General features: G+C 34.6%; 1 protein-coding gene across 1 annotated transcript in view; it reads left to right on the top strand.

The window, feature by feature from the left end:
* Positions 1-23,644, top strand: part of GPC5 (glypican 5) — a 1,279,398-nt gene extending 1,255,754 nt beyond the window's left edge. The window contains exon 8 of the mRNA XM_087435760.1: positions 23,487-23,644. Coding sequence (XP_087291886.1) covers positions 23,487-23,644 — 158 coding nt within the window. The remainder of the gene's footprint in view (positions 1-23,486) is intronic.
* The last annotated feature ends 208 nt before the right edge of the window (positions 23,645-23,852 follow it).

The following is a 23,852-nucleotide window of genomic DNA, read 5'->3' as shown; positions in this document are numbered from 1 at the left end:
AGGAAGATAGGCACAGATATTAGCCCAGGGCCAGTCTTCCTCAGCAAAAAGAGGAGGATTGGCATGGATCTTAGTTCAAAGCTGATCTTCCTCACAAAAGAAAAAGAAAGAAAATATTTTATGTGTAGAAAAGAATAGTGATTACTATAATGAACATCTATGTACTCATCACCACATGTAACACTCATCAATTCCTGGCCTATCTTATTTCATGTATATATCCATCTACTTCTCCCCTCTTCCAGATTATTTTAACTCCGAGATGTCATATCATTTCATCCAAGATATTTCAAAATATATGTAATAGGAAATTAATTACAACACCATAATTATACTAAAATTTTAAGCCCTTCTTCCTTAATATTATCAAATATACATTGTGTGTTCAATTTTCTGAGTTATTTCATGATTTTTTTAGGTTAGTTGTTCAAATTAGTATCAAAATAAAATGTATATATTGCAATTAGTTGTTGTATCTCTTAAATTTTATGTAATCTATAAGTTTTTCCTCCCTCTAGTTTTACCTTACAATTTACTTGTTTAAAAAAATTGAGTCAGTTGTTGAGAGGAGCTTGCTATACTCTGGACTTTACTGATTCCATCCCAGTGGTATTGGTATTACCTGACATGTTCCTTTCTCCATATATCTCCTTTAAATTGGTAGCAAGATCTAGAGAGTTGATCAGATATAACTTCAAGGGTTTTGTTTCTATTTTATTTATTTGTTTTGTCATGAATACTTCACAAGTGGTCTTGGATACTTCCATTCAAAGGAATTTTATGCATGCTTTTCTCTAAAAAGTAGCTCTACTCTGCCTTAAATATTATTAATATTTTAGAACAAATAATAATCCTTTATCATGACATAGCACTTTACAATTTTGAGATTACTTTCGCATACACAAATGCACTGATCTTTACGATATCCCTGTGAGATAGGTGTTAGGTCCAGGATTTAATTTTACCCAATTACAAACTAAGGAGTTAGCCTCTTATTGTTCATGGATACTGGCAGAAACAAGACTCCTGGGTCAGAGAGGAAGGAATTTATTACTCATAGCACCACAACAGCATGAACATCAGCATATTACTGTTGCTTTCCTTTTTTTCTAAGTCCAATAGGAGTGACATGAAATGGTCCAAAGAGATTTTACACATGTGGTGGGTTTCTGTCATATCTGAGTAACGCTTAGCTTAGGGGATCTACAAAATTTATAGCAAGTAGTAAGCAAGCATACTCTTAGTTCCAGGGGAGGAGTAATTCTCTCATCTCTCAAGGTTACCAGGTACATAAACAACCTCAAAAAATGGCCCGTGGAAGAGTGGTCAGAGCCTTGCAGGCACACCTAGAAAGACAAGTGGGATTGCTATAGGCCCAAGAAGGAGTGTATCTCACAGCAATAGGTATGATAAATTGTTTTCGCAGATATCCAGTGAGGATAGTAAGGCTTCATGTGAATTAGAGTCACACAGTAAACAGCAGAGCCACGACTAAAACCTAAGCTTTCTGACATGTGCCATGTCCACCATCGCTAAAGAGTGAACTAGAAAAAGTCAACTTAGCACAGGGAGGTGACAAGAAAGCTTTTCTCCGACTAGAATTTAAATGTAGGAGAAAATTAAAAATTGTAATCATGTGCCTGAATCAAATGTGATTTAACATTTTGAATTTGCATTATTAGTATAATCCAGATCCCCCAGGATGATGTCTCTGTGCTCCTAAAAGAAAGAAAGCAATTCTAGAGAACCACACCTTCAACTGAATGTCACAGAATTACTCAGATTCAAGGCCCAAGAAATATGAGTACATATGTAAAAAGTACAAAATACACAAGAAATTAATTCATCATAAGCCAGAGACAGCAGCCATGACAAGAACTTTAGATAATAGGGCAATTTGATAGAGACTATAGTATAAGAATCTTTAAAATGTTTAAAACAAAGATTTAAAAGCAAAAGAAATAAACAAGAGTTCCCTATAGGATCTTGATATATTGTTAAAAAAAAAAAAAAAAACAAAAAGAAATAAACAAGACATAAAAAATAACCACTATTTGAAAAACACTAAAGAATTAAAATATAAAAAGAATACAGTCATCAAAATTAAAATCTCAAATAATGAGATAGTTTCAGATTAGAAAATCTAAAAAGAGAATTAATAAACTAGAAAGTAAACCAAAAATTAAATTCTCAGAAGTGAACACAATGAAATAATAATATTATTTCCTTAAATAATATTATTAAATAATAATAAAGAAATGGAGCATGTGAAAAAGAGATCTACAGGCGTGGCAGATAGAATGGAAACATCCAGTGTCCTCATGATAAGAATTCCTAATTGAGACGAAGGGGGAGCAGATGAAAATTTTCTAGAGTTAATGAAACAATGTAAATCCTCAAAGTTATGAATCCCAAATAAAAATAAATCCAAACCCAGACATAGCACAGTGGCATAAGAAAAAGAGATTTTAAAGTCAACCAGAGAAGAAAAATTACCTATGAAGGAATTACAATTAGAGAAACGGGAATACGTCCATCAGCAAAAATTGATGCCAGAAAATAATGGAATATTTTCAAATTGCTAAGATAAAAATAATTATTAAAATAAATTTTATATGATGTTTAACAATCCTTCATAAGGAAGGGGGAAAGATATTTAGATATTGTAAAAAAATAAAGATTTTATCATTCAGGTCCTCACTGAAAAAAATGATCTGGAAGGAGAAAATTAAACCAGACAGAAGGATATAGATCCATTAATTTATTAACTCCTTCAACAAATAAATTATTGAGCTCCCTCTATGTGCCATGTATTTTTCTTGCTACTGGGATTATAAGTGTCCAAGAAACAATAATATCTGTTAAATTATTTTTTGTAATTGAAATTAGACTAAATCATGTAATTATAATATAATGTGGACTGTTTTTCATAGTTTTGATATCCTCTTGGGGCATAGTTTAAAAGCACAGTCTATATTTCTCTCCTCAATCTCTTAACCACCCAGTCTGTGTTAACCATGAACATTACCTCTCATGCTGAGACAAGATATTCCCTTTTATGAAACAATAAATGCTATGCAATCCAACTATTCAATCTCTTAGAACCACAGACTAAATTTTCTGGTATAATTCTCTCATCCTTCCAGCAATCAGCAAATACTTATTAAACTGAATTCAATTGAGTTCAGTTGAATTGAATTAAACCCATCCAAGTATATCTGTGCTTAATCAATGCCAAAAATAAAGTCAGTGAGGGCAAAAGGCACAGCAAACAGTATAACCATTACAGAGTTGAATTTGGGGCTAAAGAAAGACAAAGACATTTCCAAAGGCACCCACCTTCCCTCTGCTCTTTTGGTATTCTTAGAGAGAATCTTCAATGGATAGCACATATAAAAATAGCTCCCACCAGAAGGTTTAGATCACAAAGAGCAAACAGATCAAAAGCAGGATGTGGCTCTGCATTTTATAACATCTAAAGAGAGAAAGGCTTCTTGGTTCATTAACCATACATCACTCATTACTTCCAAATATTACAAGTGCATGACATCGTCTTTGTCCTTGAAAAAAATCTGTAATTTGACTAAATCTGTCATCGACGTGGCTAAATGACAGGTGAGAAAATTACACAGCTGATGTAACTGTGTAGCTTACCTCTTTTTAAAGTCATCATCTTAACAGAATAGTAGTGCAACTATTATCTTTATACAGAAGACGGAATCTTAGGACAGATGGATGGGACCGCAGGTGGTCAGTATTTAACCACTAACACTTACCCCTGGCTGTTAGGCAGTCAGGTGATTCAAATAACTATGATTTAGGATGCTAGAACTGCAAGGGACTTGGGAGACATCTACTCCAACCACCTCATTTTACAAATGAGGAGACTGAGGACTTTGAAGAAGCATGATGGTGAAAAGAAACAGGCTGATTTTATAAGTGAGTGCTGTTTATTGATATCTTGCTATAAACTTGCTATTTAAGAACTTTGTTTATATCAGAGACTCCTCTTTATACTAATTCTCTGAAAGACTTGACAGTGAAAAAAGTATTGTTTAATAATCAGGTATCAGTTATCTCAGCAGCAGGGAAACTAACTCAGTGATATTTCTGCTGCTAGAACACTGCCTCTCATCTACAACATGACATATTATATAACGTTCTAATTAAAACTCACTCACTACATAAAAGAGGCATGGAAATAAAGGAGAGTCCACAAGCACAGACTGTGAATGCACTTAGGTGCAGATATAACGAAAAGCCGGCAGAGGGCTGAACCAGAGTCAATCCTAACAGAAACCTAAAAATATATTTCCTTAGCAAATCCTTTTGCATTTTTACTTTTACAAGGGTAATGTGTGTGTGTGTGTGTGTGTGTGTGTGTGTGTGTGCGTATGTATGTTGAGTCCCTGATTTTATTCATTTAGGCAAATGCTTATGTTCTCTTCACTGTGTATTATGACTTGGACATGGGTAGTTCACATCATGAAGTAAACAATTAGTCAATTATTTTTGACTCCTCAAGTATACTAACTTGGTATTTTGGAATATTCTGATCAGTATTATCTATAAAATATATATATGAATATATGGCAATGAAGTCAGAAAATTTTACTGAATTGAAATATTTATACTTGTAAATGCCCAATGGATATCCAAAAGAGCTGGAAAAGACTTATCTCTCTTCCTGGAACTTTTATATTCTCCGTGTCAATGCTACTCAAAGACAAAACTGGGAGAAAAATTATTTCTGAGTTTCCATTTTTCTCTTTCTGTACATGCTGAGTAACCAATATAGCTACAACTGAGGACATCAATGTTCCACAGGCTTCCATGTTTTCTTTTCAACCATTTTTGAGGAAAATTGTTGAAATGATCATTCAGTGGTCAGAACAGCTTGAAATGGACCTGAAGAAGGGTCCCTTTCCATAAAGGCATATTATGTGCTTTCTATGTAATACATTTTAATATGTGTTTCAAAAAATGTAAAACTGGAACACATTCCTTTTGGTAAACTGAATATTTCATATGTTTAAAATATGATAAGAAAACAATATCCCTGGAGAATGTTGACTTGATGTGTCTTTAAATGAAATTCTAACATCCACGTTCTCACCCTTGTTCTGGCTGGAGCTTTATTGATGTGCTGCACTTGAAAGCGTGGCAGTGTGTTGTGTTCATTATTTAATCTTATAAAAGTGAGGAAGGGACTACCTGGTTCTGTCAGAGTGATTAGCTGAGGGCCATAACTTTGGACCACATCCATGACTTGGAAATAAAAAAATAATAAAATAAAATATTCAACTTGATAGACTAAGTCGGGTAAATCTAATCCCTAAATGATATTTTTCTCATAGTTTAAACTATTTAATTTAATTATATTCAATATCTCAATGTCAATATGGTCACACTAGAATAAGGAATTCTCTAGTAGATAGGAGCCCAAGTGTTCTGAAAGATAACAGGTCTAATGTGCAGCCTCTCATTCCAAATCTGCATATAGTCCATTCATGAGGAATTTCTTTTGTAAGAAAAAGAATGATCAGGTATTATATGCTAAAACTAGAAAAGTTTATGTTGAGTTCACCTGAACTCTATTCTCATTAAATTCCCTTCCGGTGAATCTAAGCATTTAAACTTATAGAAAGATGTAATGTGATACAAATGGTAACTTTAATGAGATTCCCTGTTGCTCTTAATTCCTAGAAGCAGTGGTTTTTATTTCAGCTTTATCATAGCACCTATACTTATAGAACCTTGATATACAAACGCTCTCCTGTTATAGCTTGGCGTGGTAGTTCCCCTACAAAACCTAAGTGTGAAATATTAATTTTTAAGCATGATGTATAAATATCACTGTAAGATCCCAAGCACTTCTTGGTTTTCCAAGAAATAAATATGAAATAAAATAGTATTAAATCAACTATTAGTAACAGTCATATTATATTGAGTAGCATAGCAGAAGAGGGGTAAAAAGAGAAAGAGGAAGACAACTCAGCAAACTCAATCATCGTTTCAATGTACCTGAAAATATTTCAGAATTAAAATAAAATCACTTTATTTTGCATCATCCATGAAAGCTTTGGAACTAGAACTTAGTAATTGCTGGACAATCTGCTTTATTCAGTCTACCCATTTAAATGTTCATCTCATCCCAAAACATCTAAAATAATGTTTGACCAAATATCTGGGCATCCTGTGGCCCGGTCAAGTTGATACATAAAATGAACCATTATATAATCTGTATGTATTCACAGTATAGTGGGGCTTTAGAATTGGCAGAACTAAGTTATCCACCACATTAATTTAATGATAATTTTAATGTTGTTAATTTCACCATTGTTTGACTTTAATTTATAAGTTTATTTTAGCTTTATATCATAGAAAGAGTTTTTACATACTTCTGCAGTTGTATGTATTTAACTAACATTGTAATTTAAATCAGTTTTTTAAACTGGGGGTAAGAAAAAAAGTTTTTCATTTAAAATTGGCCATAAGTTACACAAACAAGATTGAGAAATGGTAATACATAGAAATACAACCACTGTCTCAAGACAATAATTTAATAAAGTTTAGATTTTGCTTGGGGGATAAATTTGGTGCTTGGTATGGGAATCATTTTGTCCTTAATTTAATTGAATCCTGTTGCTGTAAGGATTTTTGAGATCCTACTTAGCACTCACTACACTGCTCTATTTATGCAATATGGAATGAGTTGAGAATAGAATAGTGGCATCCCAGATCTTGTCAGTTTGTGTCACAGCTTTAGTATTCCATAAACAAGCTAATATTAGTGAGAATGTTATGAGAAACCTTTACCATGTGCATAATGTGTACCATCTGGTTGTGACAGTCTTCATACAATAAATTTGGTTTAACTAATATTTAGGTAACTTCTAGAAGCTTTATCTGAGCAAGCGGCTGAAATTTTGCTTCACATATCCAAGGAAATTTTAAAAAACAGAAGTGTACAAATTTTTTGAGGAGGTACATATACTATAGATTATCATTTAGAAATAAAAATATATCCACATTAAAGTCTTCTTTTTTAATATTCTCATTGTCACCATTCCTACTCATGATGTAGAAACTGTTGGAGTTAGAACTATACAGCCTAAATTTGACCCCATATGCAGAGGTAGTGTGATATTGTAAGACTACTTGGAAATGCTCAAGGAAAATCATTTCCCTCTGGTCCCCATTTACTCATGTTCAATATCTTCCAAACCCACCTCCATGGACGCATTCTCTCTGGATTTTGCACTTGGAAATGATTTTTCACCACCTCATTCTGTGTTGAAACTGACCTTCCTCAGAATAATGCCTATCACTTAGAGACCCAGTTTCCTCTTTTACATCAGAATACCCTTGAAATAATAGACTTCTCTTTGCACAAAGGGCCCATATACTCCTAAAAGTCAGGGAGCAGAGTTCCATGGGAAACCTGCAGAGAAACTTAGTTTACCTAAAATTCTTTGGGAATAATGCCTTTTTAGATATGACACCAAAGACACAATCCATGAAAGAAATAATTAATAAGCTCGACTTCATTAAAATTAACAAATTCTTTTGCAGTTAGAAGATAAATAAGTTCTGGAGATCTAATGCACAGCATTGTGATTTAAAAAATGAATAAAAACTTTTGCTCTGCAAAAGACAATATCAAGAGAATAAAAAGACAAGCCATAGACTGGAAGAAAATATTTTCAAAACAGACATCTGATAAAGGACTGCTATCCAAAATATACAAAGAACACTTAAAACCCAGCAATAAGTAAACAAACAACCTGATTGAAAAATGGGCCAAAGACCTTAACAGACATACCCAAACTCTGCATTTGCATACCTGCAAAGAAGATATACAGATAGCAAATAAGCATATGAAAAGATGCTCTACATCATGTATCATCAAGGAAGTCCACATTAAAACAACAACAAGATACCACTACACGTCTATTAGAAAGGCTCACATCTAGCACACTGACCATGCCAATACTGGCAAGATGGTGGAACAACAGGAACTTTCATACATTGCTAGTGGGAATGGAAAATGGTGCCGCCACTTTGGAAGACACTTTGGTAGTTTCTTGCAAAACTAAACATACTCTTACCATTAGATCCAACAATTGTGTTCCTTAGTATTTACCTGAAAGAGCTGAAGACTTATGGCCACACATAAACCTGCACAAGGATGTTTATAGAAGCTTTATTCATAATTGCCAGATCTTGGAAGGACCCAAGATGTCGTTCAGTAGGTGAATGGATAAATAAACCTTGATAATGCAGACAAACAAAATATTATTCAACACTAAAAAGAAATGAGCTATCATGCCATTAAAAGACATAGAGGAACTTTAATGTAAGAGATGTAAGAGTAAAAGTAAGAGAAAGAAGCCAACCTGAAAATGCCGCATCCTGTGTGATTCCAAGTACATGACATTCTGGAAAAGGCAAAACTATGGAGACAATTAAAAAGATCAATGTTTGGTAACAGTGGGGGGGAGTGGGGTGGGTAGAGATAAATAGGCAGAGTACAGAGGATTTTTAGGGCAGTGAAACTACTCTGTATGGTATGGTAATGGATATGTGTCATTATATATTTGTCCAAACTCATAGAATGTATAATACCAAGATTGAACCCTAAGGTAAACTGTGGCTTTGGCTGGTTATGATGTGTCAATAGATGTTCATTCTTAGTAAAAAATGCACCATTCTGGTGAGTGATGTTGATAACAGGGGAGGCTATGCACACGTAGGAGTAGGGGATATATGGGAAATCTCTCTACCTCCCGTCTCAATTTTGTTGTAAACCTACGATTGATCTAAAAATTAAATTCTTAAAAAAAAAATCTCTGGGCAAAAGCCAAGCATCTATCTTTACAGGAAAATGCAGAAGTTGGGTGTGTTATATTGAAGATTTGTTTCTTGTACATGACCAATGTTTATTGAGGGCAGAGTTTTGTAAATAAACACATTTATTTATTCAACAAGATTTATCAGGTGCCATCTATATAGGGGCTCATCCTACACAAAACTAAATAATCAATTTTGCTAAAGTTTGAAATTTAAGTAAGTAAATATATAAGCAGTTGAAGTATCTGTATAATAACAGTTATTTGATGATAGAGATGATTCTCTCTAACTTACTGAGTTCCTATTTATGTTGTACCACATCTGGCTAGCTTTTTAATAGTGCAGATATTTTGTTCTAAGGTGGCGAGTCCCCTTGCCAGGCCCTGACTGGAAATCAGGAGACTAGCATCCTATTTCTGGCTCTATCAGCTACTATTCAAGGAGACTTTGCTGTTAATTCACTTTGCCTGCCTCAGCCTCTAATATTCAAATAATAATCATATTTCTGTCTATGTAAAAAAATTACAAAGCATTTTTCATATTTATGATTTCATTTAATTTTCACATCTATCCTGGGAGAAGGTATTATTATCATGTAAATGTTACAGATGAAGAAACTGAATCTCAATGACTATACGAATTTTCTAAGGTTTCTGGGGCTCAACCTCGGCTTTTTTCTACTTTACTCCATTGTCTTCTAGCATGACTTCTAGGAGTCTGTGTAGCTCCAATTTAAATAAATTAAAAAGAAAGAGTTAAGTGTTTATTTACATATCAAACTTATTTTTGGTAAGTCCTATATTCAAAAATCTACCAAATATAAGATGCTGTAAATAGCTACTTATGAGCCCAAGGAATAGAAAACATAAATATGGTCATGACTTTGAGGGTCTTAAAATTAAGTGGATGAAATCAACATATGAACCCAAATATAAATGACAAAAACATATATATATATATTTTTTTTAAACAGTCTTAAGCTGAGTGATGACGACAAGAAGGAAATACATATACACCTAGGGTAAAAGCACAGCAGTGTTTGTAATTGGACAATAGATAGGGACATGAACAGAGAGAATTGACATCATTGTTAGGTATATGCCAAAAAACTTACAGTAGTTGGAAAACTATGCATTTTATTATCATATGTCACATAGAATTAGATACTGGGGAAACAATGAACTATGGGTTTGAGAGAGAATGAGTATGTATGTTATTTATTCCAGGAGATATAATGCAAGAATGGAAGAATTTCCATACTGGGTCAGGGAAGGTGATCCTGTAATTTTCAACATTTTCATAATTCCCCTGCTTTCAATATGAGAGTGTTCCCTCCTCACACATGCACCTGTTATTTTCATAATCTCTTGTCAACCCAAAGCACAGCAAATAACCTATTTTAAAATGTTACATAGTCCCATCTGAATACAAAGCCCCAATTGAGAACACCACGAGGGCAAGCAGGGAGCCATCCCCCACAACCTAAATCCTTGTCCTCATGTGTGCTGTGTTTTGTGGATATTTTCATGAATAATGTTGATATTCTTCTCAGGGATGATGGCAATGGCTATTTCCCTATATTTTGTTTAGCTATCCCTTGGGTCAATAGAATTTCTTCTTAAAAAATAACTTATACAAAATATTTAGAAGTTGAAATATTAAGTTACATGTATTGATTTATAATACACATGGTGAATCGTATGTGTAAGCTAAGATAATTCATTTCCATTTAATAAATGTAATAAGCTTCACAATCTCTCTTGCACAACATTCTCAGACATTTCGACAATTTTTAGGCTCTAACGATTAGCTACTTAGTATTCTTCACTTACTGAAGTAAAACAGGCAATTTTCACATTTCATTGGGAGAAAAGTTGTCTCTTCTTCATTTTACTTGTTGCAGCTAATTTTTAGCAAATATTAGTAAGTAAAAATGTGATCTATTTAATCTATGCCCAATCCAGTATCTGAAACATATGCATTATGGGTCCAACAGAAAAGTCCAAGTAAAAGAAAATATTTAAAGGGCCCAAATTATAGCAATCTTCAATTTTCCAATTATCCTCATAGCTCTATATCTAGCTAGGCCTTCTTCTAGCACATTAAATGAGCTTTACAAGATTATACAGCAAATGCATCCTGGATTAGGCATTGCAAAGGCAAAAAAACCTGCCAGCCAGTCCTCCAATGTGCATTCAATCATCCCTTTAATGCAGCAGGTTGTTTTGCACTATTTATTAGTGACGAGGGAGCAGTCATGTTTTACTATTAAGTTTCCTGGCAAAATGGAATGACGCTCAGTATTTTTTAATGGAAATAATCTCTTTATCAGGGATAGTCTTCAAAAATAGTTAGCATTTACAGCAAGAGTATTGACCAATCATAACAGACACCAACTAGAACTATACCCATGTGAACTGGCTGAACAGACCTAGACATACCCAGAGAGTCAGGACCGAGCTTCAGTGGCCAGGCATTGGAATTGTTTGGAAGTTGCCTTAAAGATGACATATTGATCAGACACATGCAATTTTGTTCCCTCCTGCAACCTCACTAACATACAGTATAAGGGCTTTTTTAAATACAGAAACCTAAATTTAAGGAGAACAGAGAAAACAGAAGAAGAGGTAGTAATAACAACATTTGGAAACTGGAAAACAGAGGGATGTGTGGTACCTAATGCAGTAAGCCCAAAAAAGCCAACATTGAGGAAAGCAGAGACCCAACCCAATTCGCTCAATGAAATCTTCATAAGATACAGGAATAGGCATCATCAGTCACCTTTGGTAAGAAAGTCAACAAAAGAAGTACCAGTAAAGAACTGTAACATTCCGTGATCCCTTCCTCCACTCCAGACCAATAGGTGTTTCTCTCTCTCATACATCAATATGATATAGGAGTGTAATCTGGAAAGAGTCTCTGGACTGAGGAATGCCAGACACAGTTAAGGACGGGAGTATTATTCTGAAAGAAAGAGGATTGACAAATATCTATCTATATCTATCTACCTACCTACCTATCTACCTATCTATCTATCTGCCTACATTCCTAAAATGAATATTGAGACCTACACTCTACCCTAAGCCTGATCTTCCTATTTGGTGCCCAGAATTCTTGCAGCCAGGGAATTACTCTCAGGCAGCATATTGGAAGAGACTTTTCTGTAGATCTGCCTACCTTAAGAGGAAAAAATAAAGACAATTAGAGGGGTGCTGATAAAAGTCTATGACTTCTGGTCTGCAATATTTCTGGGTCTTCTCCCCCATGTACACATAGTAGGACTACATATCCTAGCTCCTTAATCTTAGGGATAGTCATGTGACTAGTTTTAGCCAATGAACTAGTGAGCAGAACTGACATATGTCCCTTCCAGATGGGTGATTTCATTGTCAGTTTGTTTCTCCACCCCCATTTCCCTGTGCTTTGGTGACCGTGGAAGCATGTGCTGACATGGAATTGAGGTTTGTTGTTAGTGCTGTGGAGTCTATTCTGACTCCTAGTGTCCCTGTGTACAGCAGAGCAGAACCCTGCCTGGTCTTTCTACACCATCTTCTCACCCTCCAGCGCTGCATCGGACAATGCTCTGCTACTATTCATAGGGTTTTCACGGCCAATTTTTTCAGATGTGGGTGGCCACATCCTTCTTTCTGGTCTGTCTTAGTCTGGAAACTCCACTGAAACCTGTCGCCATGAGTGACCCTGCTGGTATTTGAAATACCAGTGGCATAGCTTTCAGCATCACACCAACACACAGCTGCCACAGTATGAAACCAACAGAGGGTGATGTGGTTCCCTGACCAGGAAAACAAACCAGGTCAGTGGTGGTGAGAGGGCTGAATCTTAACCACTAGACCACAAGGCTAGCTGGAAGTGAGGTACTAAGTTATAATATAGAGAGTTACCTGGACTGGCAGGGGACATCGCTAACAATATTTTTGGAGACATTTGTTTCTCCAGCCTAACCTACTCTATCCTGACTGACATATGTAGGTTCCCCAAAAGACATTGTAAACAAGACCACACTTGTCTAATAATTACTGAGCCCCATACACACACTCAGAGTTCCAACCAAGTTTTTACTCCCCACTCTTAAATATTATCACATAACCATGAATCATGGATTACCACTTATCTGAGTGATAACATGAAAAAAAAGTTTTATACACAAGCAAAAAAAAAGCAACTTGTATTAAACAAAGACTCTGCAGAGAGAAGAAAACTTGGAAAAAAGACTGTCATCAGTATCTTAATCTGGCTTGAGAAAACAAACAAAAACAAAAGACACATTTGAAGGAAAAAAAAGTTTAATAAACTTAAAATCTGAATGCAAGAATGAAAAGCTCAACAAAGGATTGAAGAATTAAGTTTAGGAAATCTCCCAGAAAGCCTAGTAAAATGATGGAAACTAGAAGAGGAGATCAGAGGACACTTTCTGGAAATCCAACACTCAAATAATGGGACTTTCAGACACAACGGAGAAAATGGTGGACAGGAAATCATCAATAAAATTCAAGAACATATCCCCATATGGACATGAGTTTCTGGATGGAACGGACCCACTGAGTGCCCAGCACAGTGGATCTAATAGACCCACACTAAAGGACATCATGATGAAATTTCAGAACACAGTGAAAGAGACACAATCTAAACTTGAGTCTTCTCATCCATGAATTTGATACATCTCTTTACTTATTTAGGTCTTCTTTTACGTACTTAGGTGAGGTTTGCTGTAGCGATCATGGCTCTCCTTTAGTTTTGGCTTTCAATTTTACTGTATTGAGGTCAAAGAATTCATACTCCTTGTGTTAAAATTAGTTAATTGTTCATATTTGCTTAGTACCCTGATATGCAATCTCTTTTGTAAATGTCTTACGTGTGCTTTAAAAGAATGTTTATGCACTACACACACTAGTCATTAACTGCGTGATGCTGTTTATGAATCTGTCTATCTATAGTTATTAAACAAGCTTGTGAAAGTTTGTATTTGGAGTAGGTGCAAAAGTAACACTCCTTTCTTCTTCTGAGGTCAGAACCAATTAACACATAAGCACAAGTGTCAAACAGGTGAAAATGAAAATATCAGCTATTTACTACTAAAAACTGGACTGGAGAATGTGCTTATGTGTGATGTCTAATATTTCACCCAAGAATTACCATCAAGTCCGAAGAATAGCTTGAAAACTACAGGTCTTCCCTTAGGAACAGAGTTGGCCTCAGTTTACACCATAGTGGAGAACAGGAAAGAATGAATCCTCACTGTGGGCAGACAAATCCAAAAGAAGATGAGAAAACCAAAAGCTCTGCGTGTTGGTTCTTTCTTCCCAACTTACTAACCAGAGCAATCTGTTCTCTTTCCACGTGCAGGAGTGGGTGTGGTAGGATGAGGAGATGTGAGGAGTATACTAGGACCGTGGTGGGAGGCAATGGAGTTCTCCTCTCCTTCCCCCAAAGATTCTGGTTACTAAGTCATCCATATCTTCACTAATTTTAATCTGCTTGAGCTATCAGTCACTGAGATAGTGGGGCTAGAATCCCCCACTGACTGTGGATATGTCCATTTTATTTTTATCCAATTATTTTCCTTTATTAATATTTATTTATTTATTTTGAGAATATGCTAAAGGTATCAGGCTCAGAATTGTTATATCTGTGTGTTGAATTATTTCTCTTGTTATTACGTAATGACCTTCTTTATCCTTTTAATGCTTAAAACTATTTCATCATTTCTTAATATAATGACACTAGCTTTCTTTTGGATATTATTTACCTGGAGTATAGTTTTCCAAACATTTATTCTTATCCTTTCTGTATCTTTGTATTTTGGTGTACTGCTAGATTTTTTAAAATTCTGAGTGTTTGTTTTGTAATTTAATTTAATTTGTTTTATTTAGATATTACTATATTATTTGCATATGGTCCTAACATCTAATTTTGTGCTTTCTATTTACCAGGCATTTTGGTTTGTGCGTTTGATCTTTCCTGACTTCTATTAAATTTCATTAATCCCCTTTTCCTCAGTCAATTAGAAATGTACATATTCCATATTAATTCTTTAAGTGCTTAGCCTTGTATTTTTAACATTTATTAAAATATATCATCATCTTGACAAAACCTAAAGTTAATATTTCTCACTTCTTCCCAAACATTCAAATACTTTAGAATGTTTTAACAATTATTTTCAAGTATTTGAATTATATCTTGTTTTTATCTCCCTAAATTAATCATTTTGTTATTATTGTTTTTCAACCAACACACTTAAATATAGTAACCTAGATGTTTGCCAATTACTTTGATCACTGTTATAACTTTCATCCCACTCTCATTTGGGCTCAATTTCTTGCATTTTTACGTGTACTCTACGACAATTTTTTTTCAAATTGTTTAGGCAATGTTAAAAACACCGACTCTTTGTTAGAATACTTTTATTTATACCTTTATTTCTTCCACATATTTAATTCTGTATAGAATTCTACATTCTTTCATGTTCAGAATAAAATATACTTATTTTATCTGCTATTATTGCTCTTGAAAATTAATCTAATATTTTGTTCTAAGAGCCATCTGTCCTTTCCCTGGGTACTTTAAAAGTTTTCTCTTTGTCTTTGGTACCATAGACTATCACTACCATGTATCTAGGTATACACATAGTTTTATTATTATTTTAACTTTTAATAGTTTTTTAAACTCATAGTATCTCTAACTTAAACAAGATAAAATATTTTGTGATTTCATTAGTATAACTAGCAGTATTTGATTAGTCTTACACTTTTAAAAAATAGTTTTCAGGGGCCAGCTCAGTGGCATAGTAGTTAGGTTCAGCATGCTTCACTTCGGCAGCCTGGATTCACGAGTTTGGGTGCCGGGTGCAGACCTACACCACTCAACAAGCCATGCTGTGGCGGCGTCCCACATACAAAATAGAGTAAGATGGGCACAGATGTTAGCTCAGAGCCACTCTTCCTCAAGCTAAAGAGGAAGATTGACAACAGGTGTTGGCTCAGGGCCAATCTTCCTCACCACCCCCCCCACACCAAAAAATAGTTTTCAGAATCATTCATTAGAATTGTTTCAAATTACCTATACATTCTCATAACTAATGATTGTAGTATATAACTGAGGACTGTAGTATATTTAATAGATATACTTTTAAAATTTGGTTTTAACTATCAATTGTGCAAAAAAATGTTTTTTTGCATTGAAGTTTCTATTTTAAAATTAGTTTTAAAAGAAATTTCACAATACTGGTTTAAAAAAATCCCAACAGTGATATTATTATAAAATTGCTTAAAATAATTTGGTATTTTCAGTATGAGGTGTGTGTCTGTTTCCTTTCTAAAGTCTTCAAAAATCAATGAAGCAAATTTAGGGACAAGACCTGTGAGATTATGGAACAAAATATAGTATTAGGAACTGGCAAAAGATCCAAAAAATACTCGCTCTGTGCTAAAATTCAATCCTGAAAAACAATCTATTTACCATTAATTATTGGAGAGCCACCAATAATTCATTTGATGCAATAATAAACAATAATGATCCCCAACATTACCCAGGCCTGAAATATCCTGATAAATCATACTACTTTAAAGTAAATTTTGGTTTATAGTCAGAATATCCCACCAATTTTTCAATCCATTGTTTAACTTATCCCCAATTAGAATTACTTCATTATTCTTACATAATTTGTAGACAAAAGACTCTCATGGTTATAATAAGTCAACCAAAGGGACTATAATTAAATCCCATGCCCCACTCCCACAGAGAGTGGGAGAGGCTGACTTGAAAACAACCCCATTTATTAGTCAGACTCTCTAAAAGTCAAATAGAGAATCACACAGATGACATTCACTTAGGGTATTCCTGAGGCTATAGGATTATCAGTGACCTCGTCTCTTCAACCGTACAGTCACTCTGCTTTTGTTATTGGGTTTCATGGAAGTCCCAATGGAAAACTGGAAAGTAACTCAGCATTTTTGAGTATATATCCTGGACTGAAGTGACTCAACATCCTGGGTGCACCTATTAATATTTCCTAGGAGATAGGATCTGATTGAATTAATCACTAAAAAAAAATTTGCAAACTGATATACTAAGCTGTCTCAGATTAGCTAAACTTCCTAACGTCCAGCCAATATACTTATGGTTGATTTTAGTATAAATGACCGTCATTAGTCCAGCAAGTAGTAAACAAGTGTAAAAGTTTTTATTTAACCTAACAAGATCCACAGCAATTTTATCCAGCAAGTACTTGAGAAGTTAATTTCCTCATAATGGATCTTTTGCATTTTATCTACCACTTTTCTTCTTAGATATAAAATTCTAAGTTGACATCTCATTCTAATCTTTTATTCTACATACTGTGTTGCCTCAATATATTTTATGTCTTTATACTGAAAGACACTGAATTTGAGGAACGAAATAGACATTTTTCCAAAGTAGCCATAGAAATGGCCAAAATGATACATGAAAAAGTGCTCAACCTCACTAATCATCAGGGAAATGCAAATCAAAACTACAATGAGACATCACCTCACACCTGTTAGAATGGCTAATATCAAAAAGACAAATGATAACAAGTGTTGGCAAGGACACAGAGAATAGGGAACCTTTGTGCACTGACAGTGGGAATATAAATTGGTATAGCCATTGTGGAAAACAGTATGGAGGTTCCTCAAAAAAATTAAAAATAGAAGTATCATATAATTCAGCAATCCCATTTCTGGGTATTTATCCAAAGGAAATGAAAACAGGATCTTGAATAAATATCTGCACTGACATGTTCATCACAGCATCATTCACAATAGCTAAGACAAGGAACCAGACTAAGAGTCTGTCAATGGGTGAAAGGATAAAGAAGACGTGGTGTGTGTATACACTCACACACACATATACAATGGAACGTTATTCAGCCATGAAAAAGAAGAAAATTCTGCCATTTGTAACAACTTGGATGAAACTTGAGGACATTATGCTAAGTGAAATAAGTCAGACAGAGAAAGACAAATACTGTATGATCTCACTTATATGTGGAATCTAAAAGAGTCAAAATCATAGAAACAGAGTAGAGTGGTGGTTACCAGGGGTTAGGAGGTAGGGGAAATGGGGAGATGTTGGTCAAAGGGTAAAAACTTCTAATTACCAGACAAATAAGTCCTCGAGATCTAATGTACAGCATGGTGATTATAGCTAATAATAGTGTATTATCTACTTAAAAGTCCCTAAAAGATTAAATCTTAAATGTTCTCATCACAAAAAAGAAGTGGCAGTTATGCGACATGATGGAGATATTACCTAAAACTATGGTGGTAATCATTTTACAATATATATCAAATCAATCTGTGTTGTATACCTTAAACTTACACAATGTTATATGTCAATCATATCTCAATAAAGCTGGGTGGAAGAAAACAAATAAAAAATTGAATTGGAGAAACATATTTTTATAATTTTATAATTCTCTGTCCTGGATTAAATTCATCAATTTATTCATTCACCTAATTATTACTAAATACTTACTAAGCAAATACAGAAACTAATAAGGGATTCCCTACCCTCAAAGAAGGCAGCCGTAGACTATCAAAGTTCAAAGAACCTTGAAGATCATGAAAGTATATATACAAAATTATATTAAAATAAATTTTTCTGTACCAATAAATATCTACTTTTTGAATCATTTTTTAATAAGCGAATGCCATTAATTTTCTTAACCCATTTCCCTACTAATGGACACTTAATTGCTTATAATTTTTCACTAACAATGCACAGATTAACATTTTGTGAATAAATATGTGCACGTCCTCTTAATTATTCCCATAGAATTTCTTCATAAAGGTGGAACTATTGGGTGTAGGTAAACATACATTTTAAACATTTTCTATATATTTTGGCCAACTTCTTAGAAAAGGGTTGTATTTTCACCAAAACTGGCTGTCATCTCTCTCCCTTGCCTTTGTCAACTGGACATTAGATAATTGACACCTCATCATGTGTAAGATTGTATTTATTTGCTTTCCAGTAAAAAAGCCTTTTCAATTTTTTTAATAGATAATTAATTTTTTCTTGTAAATATCCGTTTATTTCCTCTCAATTTTTCTGTGAGGACATTGTGGTTTTCATATGGATTATGAGAATTTATCATATGGATTATGAGAATTTATGGATTATAAGACATCATCCTTTTGCTCCAATATTCATTGCATTATTTTCTCCACTGTGCTATTTGTCCCCTTTAATTTTTTATGGTATTCCGTGTTCCACAGAGGTTCTTTCTTTTCATGAAGTTAAAACTATTAATCTTCTCTTTTATAGATTCTGCCGACAAATCAATATGCTTTCCACCACCTACACATAAATAAAAATATCAACCTATGTATTTTGTTTGCTTCCTCATTATTTATACTTAAATCTTTGGTCCCATAGTTCCTTACTATAGAGAATGCTCTAGGATAAAAGTCTAGTTTATTTTCAGAATGTTTATTTAATCAATTTGCCAGCACTATATTTTGACTAACCCTCCTCTCTCACTAAAATGCTCTCATTTTAAAGTTCTGTAAAACAGGGGTCATATCTAAAGTCATCCAGCCAGACTGTGGAAGAGCCCGAGTTTGACTGTGAGCTCAGCACTTTGACTGTGTAGTGGTAAAGAGCAGGGTGCTGGAATCAAGGAGAACCACATTGGACAGGGACACACCTGGGATTCAGCCACAACCATGTTACCTTGAGTAAATTACTTCTGCACCTGTTCCTAATCTGTAGGATGAGGGAAAATGATTCTACTAACTCATCCTGTTGTTGTGAGAATGAGAGTCATTTTTCAATTTATCCATGCAATGACAATCATTAAAAACATAGTATATAATAGGCGTTTTTGGAGGTGCTGTGATTATAGCTACCTTGAAAACAGATCATTCTAGATGTAAATTATTTTGACTTCGTTAAATTCAAATAATGACCTATAGTCCTGCTCCCAACATATAAATCTGCCCTATGTTTTCACCATTGGTGGAAAAGACACCTGGTGGCACTTTTTTTTTTTAGACTTATGAAAGTATGAAGAAAAAGCCCCTAAGTGCATAGTATATGTTCAGTCTCCAAAACTGCCTGACACAGAGCTAGTTGTGGGTACATTTTACAATAAATAGATTCTTGCCCATGCAATTCAATTTTCTTTATTAAAAATAGAGAACAAATTATATTTAAACGTATACACCTCATTGTTTAGTGAAACTAGGAGAATTTTTAAAATATGTGGATAAGTGAAATAGTGAACACTCCCCTGCCTCAAGGAAAAGGTCAGCATATACACTACAAAAGGAAGCTGCAAACCTCTCAGATTCATCAAGCCATTCTGATGCATCATCCTTTACTCACCTACATGATTTCTAACTCTGAATACTTCCAGATGCTTGATTAATACTCAAACTAGCGCATGCTCAGCCATCCCAGATCAAGGAAGAGAAAAATTCTCCTGGTGAAACTATCTGGGTGACATAATTGACCTTCTTTATTCCCAACTTAAATACTGATTTCTTGGTGCCCAGCCAAGTGCTTGGACTCAGCACGGTAGGTGATCAGAACGCAGGCTGGGTCCAGACTGGATCTGCATCTGGCCCCACTGCTTGCGTGTTACTTAACCTCCCAGTGCCTCAGGCTCCTCATCTATAAAAACAGGCGTAATAACTGTACTACGACATGAAATTTTTGTGAGAATTAAATGAGTAAATATATGTGAGGTGCTTGGAATAATACTGGCCCCATAGCAAGTGCTCTATAGATATCACCAATTATCTATACATCCACTTCCTTAGGGACCCTTCCCTGACTGAGTTACATCCCTTTCACATACTTCATAGCACCAACCATCAGGCATGTACCCAAGATTTAACATTACATTTGTTTTTATAATAACATGACTTTCTATCTTCCCACACCAGACCGTAAGCCACCAAGGGCAGAAATATGAATTTATTTGCATCTTTGTTTGTTGCTGTTATGCATAGAAAAGATTATTCAAAAATTACTTTGTTTTTGTTTAATTTATTAATGTAATAAATTCCCAAACTAGTTTTTCTTTTATGGATCTTTGGTTAAGCTTTGGTATAATTTACAAGCTTAGTTAATTAAATCCTTTTAAGAAAACAATCATTGCATCAAATAATTGTGGGGTTGGCCTTCTCGGCATGCTAAGATTTCTTAACAGTTGTCAAGACCAACTTGAAATTTGATTGGAAATTGCAGCCCTGGCTCTTCAAGAGATCTTCAATTCTACTCATATAATTCTTATCTCAAGGGACCATCATCGTTAGAACTATTACATTTATTAGTAATATCTCTACCTCAGATGTTAAAATGACACCTGATTGAAGGTGGAATATCACTCCTGGCATTGCTTGACTTGCAGGCATGAGATTTAACATCTTTCTACTTACATATTTTTACTCACAAATCTACCTCCTAAACCCAGACCAGCGCCTGGCTCATGAATGAATGAATACCAGCTTAGAAAGGCATAAGAACAAGTTATTCATGAATCCAATCTAGGAACCTCTTCATAGTGCTTTCAAAAAAAAAGTAAATTCCTTAAAGCTCAAATTTATGTAGTTATCTCAGAAAAAAAATTTTTTTAATTGCCTAGAGTCCTCATAGCTCCTTGTTAAGCTCTAGCATGACAAGAAGTATAAAAACCATGACTAAAATATTCACACTCCATCCAGTCTCTAAAAAAATGAATCACTGGTTTATTCGTCTTGCCTAATGACACAGAAGGGCAAAACCAGTACCCAAACAATGAATAATAATGCAAGAGTTCAGACTATGAAATCAATATGTCAGATCAGTAGAGCTGTGCTTCGTTTTAATGCTCTCATCCCTGAATGCCGTAGAGCTCACCTTTTGAATTGTATATACATATTGACCTAATTACATAAATATTGACTTTTCCTTATATGAAGCTTTTTTTTCAGTCTCACTGTAATTACAATGTCAATATTTGTGGCTGTCATAACATTGAATTTAAGCTAGTTAATTGTGACTGATAATGGATGCCATGAGATAATTCAGACAGTCGCATGGTCTCAGAACATTGGTGGCACTAGATAGTAAGTGATGAATCAGTAATTCCCTAGGTATATCATAGTAGGGTAAACTGCTTTAGGAAGGTAATTATATCATCCTCAATACTTTGGGTCCTGGTATCCTCCTCAGTTTGTCAGGTTTTACAACACACAGAAGTAACCAGGATGTGACTGGGCTATAACTTTGCCCACATTTTTTTTTTCAAATCAAATACTTTTAATCAAGAACTTCATCCCTAACTTCAATCCCCAACCCACCTTATTAACAAATTCTTTGATCTACTTACAAATGTCTACAGTCCCATCCCCACACTTCTGCATGTGTACAAAAGATATCGTTTAATATTTGCTGTTATTATTCTTTGATATATTTCCAATAAGGATCTTATGCATAGTTTAATCTAATCAAAATGTGATCTGTATAAATTCTACTTTAAAAATGTCCTATTTCGTTATTTCTCCTTACCATGGTACACCCTTATCCACAGTTGTGTTTTTTGTGGTTTCAGTTACCCACAGTCCACCATGGTCTAAAAATATTAAATGGAAAATTCCGGAAATAAACAATTTATAAGTTTGAAATTGCAGCACTGTTCTGAGCAGCGTGATGAAATCTCGCTGCAACCAGCTCCATCCTGCCTGGCATGTGAATCATCCCTTTATCCAGCGTATCCACGCTGTGTATGCTACCCACCCATTCGTCATTTAGTAGCCATCTCAGAGTAGCCATCTCCGAGCTATCAGATCTGCTGTTGTGGTATCTCCACGCTTGTGTTCAAGTAACACTTATTTCACTTAATAACGGCCCCAAAGTGCAAGAGTAGTGATGTTGGCAATTGGGATATGCCAAACAGAAGCTGTAAAGCATTTTCTTTAAGCAAAAAGTTGAAAGTTCTCAACTTAATAAAAAAAAAAATCATATGGTGAAGTGCTAAGAACTACGGTAAATTTTCTGACATGATATTGTTGTAATTGTTCTATTTTATTATTAGTTATTGTTGTTAATCTCTTACTGTGTCTAATTTATAAATTAAACTTTATCATAGGTAGGTATATATATGAAAAAACAGTATATGTAGGGTTTGGTACTATCCGTGGTTTCATTCATCCACTGGACGTCTTGGAACATATCCCCTGCAATAAGGGGGGATTACTGTACATGGTTTTATTTTCATGAGAAAAGGTTTCACACAGTTACTACGGCTGTTACATCTCTGGGACAAGCAATAATGCCATACATCAGGATATTTTAAATAAATTTCTTTACTTTTTTACCCATCAATGAATGACCTTAGAGAAATAATTCAAATGCTTTAAAAAGCCAGAAAGCTTTTGACTTTGCTCTTCTAATATTTCTGATCACTCCTACTCAACAGCCTGCAGTCTCCAATTTAAGTAGAGCAGAAGTACCTGTGGCACATTAATCGTTTAGAGTTAGGTGAACACACGGAAAAGTCTATGAAAAAAACAATAGCGTCCACACTCTGGGTTTAAGGGCTGTTCTAGGCATATCATGGTGAGGTGGTCGTGCATCATCCTGTATCTTCTTATTTGCCTCTGCAGGGATGCCAGATGAGATGAACCTCAGTGATGTAAAGCAAATCCATCAAACAGACGGTGGTCGTACTTTAGACACAACTGGAGCAGGATGTACAGCAGCGACTGAGTCTATGGCCTTTACTCTGATGGGTGCGGTGATGTTACTTCCTGAGCTTTGGTAACTGAGCTCTTCTGTCCTCACATATATGTCTTATTGGAGTCTTGCTATCTCCCCTGTCTTCATGTGACTGGAATAAGAGATCTTTTTGAATGAATCAATTATATTTATGAAAAGATATGTCACACTAACTTCTCAGAAGCCAAGTTGGAGTGTCTTCTTTGAATCTAATTTAAACCTTCTTAAATTCTAACATATTAAACCTGCAAATA

Source organism: Ceratotherium simum, chromosome 10 (genome assembly GCF_057802395.1).
Source record: "Ceratotherium simum simum isolate JZ-2026a chromosome 10, ASM5780239v1, whole genome shotgun sequence".
NCBI lineage: Eukaryota > Metazoa > Chordata > Mammalia > Perissodactyla > Rhinocerotidae > Ceratotherium > Ceratotherium simum.
Note: the sequence above shows the minus strand (reverse complement) of the source record. Positions and strands in the feature narration are given on the sequence as shown.